This window comes from Macrobrachium rosenbergii, chromosome 12 (assembly GCF_040412425.1).
Source record: "Macrobrachium rosenbergii isolate ZJJX-2024 chromosome 12, ASM4041242v1, whole genome shotgun sequence".
In the NCBI taxonomy this organism is placed as follows: Eukaryota; Metazoa; Arthropoda; class Malacostraca; order Decapoda; family Palaemonidae; genus Macrobrachium; species Macrobrachium rosenbergii.
The window spans coordinates 62272206-62279395 of NC_089752.1; the positions used below are offsets into that span (position 1 = coordinate 62272206).

Sequence of the window (7190 nt, forward strand, 5' to 3'; positions counted from 1 at the left end):
ATTATTATTATTATTATAAACAATCTTAACTACACAATATTAACAAAACCTCTGAACTCATTAAGAAATGTTTTATAGTTTTTACATCAAACCGTAATAGGAAGCACATTAAAAAAAAAACTGCAAACTATCTTTTTTTCCTTTTCGTATCGATACTATATAAAAAATTAGAATTCTGGCCATCCTGGATTGTTACAAGAACAATTAGAATAAATTTGAAGGTAAAAGGTAACGTGCTTTAATAAGGGTAAAAATTACCATGATGAAATTGTAAACAGCCAAAAATTGGTAAAAAAAAAATGCAAAATAAGCAACTGTTTATGAAGGCATCTGCAAACAGGGTAAATGGGCTTAATACCAAGCCCATTATTACTTGAAGCTTTGCTCTGATAGGAAATAACATTATGCTAGCCCGACGTCTTAATACTTTTCATTAAATAAGTTTCAGCGCCTATTTATTCCACTATATGGTAGCTATTTTGCTTACAAATAGAACGAATGCTGTAAGTATGCGAATGTCACCAGTTAATTCCTGAAACTAGGGCAAAGAACACTTTGAGGTTAAACTGCCGTTATTTCCTTCCTCGAAGTTCCCTTTGGTTGAGGCGATCAGGTGAGGGCCGGGGAGTTCTTTACTCAGTACAGGAATGATCCAGTAATAATTCTGCAAGCAGGGGCTACTGGAGCCATCTATTGGCATCTGGATTATACAATCGGGAAACTATTGTATTCTTCCTTAGCAAAAGAAGATGAAAAAAACATTGAAACTCATAAGAAAAGAGATTTATGTTTTGTTATATTCGAAACAAAATTACAGTTTATAAAGAAATTTATTTACTCTCGTTTGGTACTACTTGGAAAGAGGTCAAGGCTTGCCAATGAGAAACTGGAAGAATAGATATTTTATTATACAAATATCAACTACTTTTTAGGCTTGTATAAAAGACATTTCCATTTGGAATTCTTAAATGTTTTAAGCTTGCTAGAGATGTATACGGATTTTACGTATTCCCTTTCGTTGTTACATTCTTAAAGCTCTGAAGGTTTGTTGTCCTGGTGGTTCAGTTGCCAGCAGTGTGAACATTTTGTTTCTTTTAGGATTTAGTCTTAAAATTTTATAACAAGAATAAACACTATATGGGTGGGGATTTTCAATATTCAATTGGTGATCATGCGAACTGAATGCATGTCTGTAGGCAGATCTTCGTCAGTATGTGAGATTAATCGACTGGACACAACTACTTAACAAACGTTATAACCTAAAGGTACGATCGACCAAAGCTACTAAGTTTTTAATACATAGCGTAAATCAGTGGAAGTATAAGTTGACAAGAAATTGCTTCTTAATGATCACTTGTAATTAGGATGGCTTTACATCATCGTCATTTGGATAAGAGCGTGCAATATAGTAAATATATTAGTTAACACACGAAACGACAAGGACTGTTGAGTCAGAAGAAACCCAGAATTAACAACGAAGATTTTAAATTAAAACTTTCAATGTCGAAAAAACCGGATATCGTTTATCATAAAAGTTGAGAAAATCGACTCGTGTAATCCCGTTTATATTTCGTGTGAATGAACGATGCTTATGTTATCACTTCACCTCCTCTTACTTGGTTCCTCGAAAATTTCACGGTTGCCTGTCTTGACCGTGGCGGCTTAGCGAGGAATTGCAAGGTGTCAGATTTTTCGATTTTAAAATAAAAATTACGTAAATATGTGCTCTGTACCAAGCGATTCAAAAAAATATTACGTTATAAATCAAGTTCCTTTTTTATATAAGATTATAATAGTCTATTATTCTTCCAATTATAACAGATTACGTATTCGTTTTGTGTTGACAATTCTAGACTCTGTGGGGACGATACACCAGCGACGGTTTGTGATACCAGAGCTAACGTCGAATACTTCTTGAAATCTCTTAATTTGCTTCCAGATACTTATCAGTCTGGCACCTGTGTCTAAGGAAAGAAAAACATTTTGTTGAACTGGTTACATTATAGAGCAATGCATAATTTTGTACTGTCTTACAAATGGAATAACAACAGTTTTTTCTAAAGAATCAAATACGTCCTACGCCAATTGTACCCCATTTTTGGGAGGGAAACATTTGGGAAGAACCCACTTTTGCGGAAGAGACAATAAAGGTAACCACTAAAAATAAAGAGCTAGGTAAGACTAATTTGATAAGGTAAATTGAATAAAGTAAATGGAAAGTCCTACAGTGCGACTTGTTTCCTAAGTGAAAATATAATGGGTACAATAAGCATATATTCATTTGAAGGCATATATGTGATCGTAATTGCTCGTGTGCTTAATTACATGATTAGTAATTATAGGTATGGATTTCTACAAACTTCTAGAAAGGTAGTACATGCAAGTGTGTCTGTTCGTGGTTGCCGTATGTGGTCAGGTGTGAGTGCGTGTGTGTGTGTTTGTAGGAAGCCATGAGAACAGAGGCTTTTCTTAGTACGGCTTTAGTAAAGTTATATTTCGAGGTCAGCAAAACACTAAATTGCATAAAATTAGCTTTGTAATTTAGTTCCATGACAGAACGACGTCCGAACACCACCAAGATTTTCGTGACCACAGGAAAAGTGCATCGCAAAATTCCTTGGGAAATCAGCATGACACTTCAGTAGAAGGTTGCAATTTGCAAGGCGTGCTTTATTGCAAGATTTAGTGAACTGTGGGATTCACTTTTGGGGTGACCTGCATATTAGTGGATATTGCTGGGTCTCAAGGATCTGTTTTTTTTTCTCCCTCTTACTTTTTTGGTATTTTTTTTCCTGTGGTACTTTCAGAATTTTATAAGATGATTTTCTAATGACAGCTTTATATAACATAACTTTACGTTTGGTTAATTCTTTGTTTTCTATGGGTTTGTCTCCATACAAACGATTAATATATATACACATATCCACACTAATACTCTTGTTTAGCAAGACGAAATGTATTTGTAGAAATATTTACAAATATATTTCGTCTTGCTAAACAAGAGTATTACTGTGGACCCTTGTATTGATAACTGAGAAGGACGATAGGTGTCTTTATATTTCACACACACACACACACACACACACACACACACACACACACACACACACACACACACACACACACACACACATATATATATATATATATATATATATATATATATATATATATATATATATATATATATATATATATATGTATGTATATATATATATATATATATATATATATATATATATATATATATATATATATATATATATATATATATATATAACACCCATTCATATTAATTTCACTCTATCCTGGGAATTATTTGCAAAAATATGCAGTCATAATTATGGTAAGTAAGTCTACCCTCACCAGCACTGAATCTGGACATTTGATATTGCAAATAGAGCGACAGTGACTATAGCTCTTCACCCATGGCTGAATTGCCATGGTCGCTTTCACCACTCTCACCACCCAGAATGCATAGGTTCGAATCCTGGTTAAAGTCAAAGGCCTTTTATCTTATGTAGTTCCATTTGTTTTAGTTATTCCAATGGGAAGTATATTCGATATTCATGGGTTATTTGTTTACTAACATTTCAGTGTGTTACAAGGACAAGTGAACAGTTGAATAAGTTAGAATGTAGGTAAGATTATGCTGAATAATACTGTAAAATGTAAGAGAAAAAAGATGCTAATCACTCTGCCATTCATATAAAATCAAAAAAGAGGAGAGAGAGAGAGAGAGAGAGAGAGAGAGAGAGAGAGAGAGAGAGAGAGAGAGAGAGAGATCTGCATTTTGCACCAGATCCGAGACAGCAAGTCTCTTGATGGTGTCTCTCCCACATCACATCCCCAGGCAGGAAAGTTGTACCTTTTGTTCACTCAGAGGCAACAGAACATTCTATCAACTTTCCTTTCAGCCTCTTCAAGTCCACCGCTCAAGATCCAAGGTGACGGCTCTCTCTCTCTCTCTCTCTCTCTCTCTCTCTCTCTCTCTCTCTCTCTGAAAGGTGTCTGGAAAAAGTTGGACTCTCTAAGAGAAGTTTAGAAAAGCGAATAGTACTTTTGTCTTTTTCGTATTTGCTCTGCTTTTGTTATGTATAGCTTCCTTTTTATCCTTCTTATCTTGTTTTCTTGTAGTTATACCAAGATGTGGAATGGTACTTGTGGTGATTTAACCATGCTATTAAGAGGCCTTGGTTGAGGTAGGCACTGTGTTGAAAATTGCACACATTCACACACAAACACACACACATGCACACACACACACACACTCACACACACACACACACACACACACACACACACACATATATATATATATATATATATATATATATATATATATATATATATATATATATATATATATATATATATATATATATATATATATATATATATATATATATATATATATATATATATATATATATATATATATATCACATACATATAGGCCTATATATGTCACATACATATATATAAACAAATACACACAGTATTTATGTATATACATGTATATATAAGTGTGTGTGTGTATCTGTTTATATATATATATATATATATATATATATATATATATATATATATATATATATATATATATATATATAATATGTATATTGCAATGGTCCATTGCTCCTAGAGATCTCAAGAACAAAATGGAATGTACTGTCTTTGAGCAAAATGGAATGTCCTCTCTTTGCCAACATTTATGGATGAATCCCATTTTCAAGGCAAACAACACACGGACACTGCGTGAGATAGGATATTCTATTAAAAAGAAAAAAAAATGTACGTTGACTGAGACCCTCTGTCCACGTAGAATCATGCTACAAGTAATCATGCTACAAGAAGCCTGTAGTAACCAATACTACATAACATTTCATTATAGTCCCAATTATAAGTTTCTCAAACTAATATTACATGAGAGACCTTGGAAGATTTGGAATAGTCATTTTTCTTAGAGTTCTCTACTATTTATATAACTACATCGTTGATGAAAGTAATCTTGGAATATATGGAAATATTAAACATATTACAGGTTTCAGCTTTCACATCATGAATGCGAGAAGACACAGTAGGGCTGGATATGCGGCATTTCAGATAGTTAGAAAATAAAACTACTAAGGGATTCAGAGATGATGAAATACGGTTTTTCGGCAACACCTTTTTATCAAAGCATTGGATAAAGCTGAAAGTTGTCAAGTGTATATTTTATAATCCTACCTAATTTTTACAAGTATTATTTAGTACCTAAGTTCAATGGTTCTGGTACTTATGAAAGTAAAAGTGTTTCCTATGCCAGAGCCATTAAAATCGCAGGTAATGCTAAGGTCACACATTCACGTATCAAGGCACGCATGGCCACACATGTCCGAAAGTTGTGAAACGTGACCATACGCAAGGTGAATAAGCCCCGCCCAACTGGATACGTGACATGGGCCGAGGTGTGTAAAGCAAGCGTATTATAGTGCGCCGCAAATGTACATACTGCCTAATCGTGACGTGACGCTTACCGGAAGTGGCCTGACAAGCGGCTGTGCAGCCAAAATTAGTGCATGGCAGAGCACGTAACACTGACATATGTATACCGTATGTGTAACGTTGTGCGTTACTGATTTATGTCAACCTCACGTTGTCCCCACGTACTGCGTGGGTTAAACCCCAGCTATAAAATGGCTGGCCAGTGGCACATATGTTGCTAGTTGCTGATATAACACTACAGCATCAACATGTACTACTATCCTACTGAATCAACATGGAGGACATTGCTGAAATCCGTGAACTTACAGCTACAGCAAGTACGGATAGAGGAGAAATGTCGCCGTTCATCATCGACTATGTGCACACCATGTTATTGCTGGAGATTGCAGTGATTGCTGCAAACCACATGGTGAAGAAAAAGAGGCGGCAAAGGAGGGTGTGGGCGTGGCCGTACCTGCAGAAAAGAATGGAGCAAGGTCACCATCACAACCTGATGGAGGAGTTGTCAACTGAAGCCCAAGACTTGTACAAAAATTTTACTCAGATTGACAGGAGCCTCTTCAATAAAATTGTTGAACAAGTCACACCCTACATTCAGAAGAAAGTGAAATTCTGGAGGAAACCCATTGAGCCAGGCCTACGTGTTGCTATCACCCTACGTTTCCTCGCTACGGGTGATTCATACAAGAGTCTGCAATACTCGTTCTGGGTAGCCCACAACACCATTAGCTACATCGTACCAGTGACCTGCAGGGTCATTGTTGCTGCCTTCGGGGATGAGGAACTGCAGGTGCCACATACACCTGAAGCTTGGCAGGAGGTTGCACGGGGTTTTGAGGAACAGTGGAACTTCCCCCACATATTTGGAGCTGTAGATGGCAAACATATTAGGCTCTGTAACCCTCCCAGAGGCGGTACGCATTACTTCAACTGCAAGGAGTTCTACTCCATGGTATTACTTGCAGTTGCTGATGCTTCATACAAGTTCCTATATGTTGACATGGGTGCCACTGGGTCAGAGTCAGACGGTGGTGTATTTGCCCAGACCCGACTGGGCGAAATAATGTTGCAAGAGGAAGCAAATCTTCCCCAACCTGAAGCCCTGCCAGGTCAACCTAATGGATCTCCTGTGGACTATTTCCTAGTTGGTGATGATGCCTTCCCTCTGATTTTATTACCTTATGAAGCCCTACCCCAAAAGAGGCCTAACCAAGGAGGAATGGATTTACAACTATAGGTTAAGAGGGCACGCAGGACGGTGGAGAACACCTTCGGGATTCTGGCAAACAGATTCCAAATATTCCATGCGGCAATATGCCTGAAGCCTGACCATGTAGAGCCATTAGTGTTGTCCGCATGTGTTCTGCATAATATGGTAATAAGAAAAAACGCGCGCCGACAAGGAGACCAGGAGCACCCCATCACACATGCCGTCATACCTGGTAGCTGGAGTGACCCGTCTTTAGGAGCAGCCTTCCCAACCGTGACCGGCAACACTGCAACCAGGGATGCAAAGCAACAACGGACCATGCTGAAAGAATATTTTTCATCGGCTAAAGGCTCAGTGCATGGCAGGAGAACATGACTTAGTTACTTTCTGTATACTTGATTGTTGTATTTACTTAAATGTCTGTTGATGCATTTATTTTGGACTTTTTAAAAATTCAGTAATGTATACTTAGTTAGTCTTTTCAGGTTCATTT

At 36.8% G+C, this 7190-nt stretch overlaps 1 protein-coding gene across 1 annotated transcript; it reads left to right on the top strand.

The window, feature by feature from the left end:
* The first annotated feature begins 5761 nt into the window (after window positions 1-5761).
* Window positions 5762-6724, top strand: LOC136844033 (uncharacterized). The gene has a single exon (XM_067113047.1). It carries the CDS (start codon window positions 5762-5764, stop codon window positions 6722-6724), a length of 963 nt encoding a protein of 320 aa, XP_066969148.1.
* The last annotated feature ends 466 nt before the right edge of the window (window positions 6725-7190 follow it).

Coding starts and splice junctions, on each gene's coding strand:
- LOC136844033 (XM_067113047.1), top strand. CDS start 5,762: ATGGAGGACATTGCTGAAATCCGTGAACTTACAGCTACAGCAAGTACG.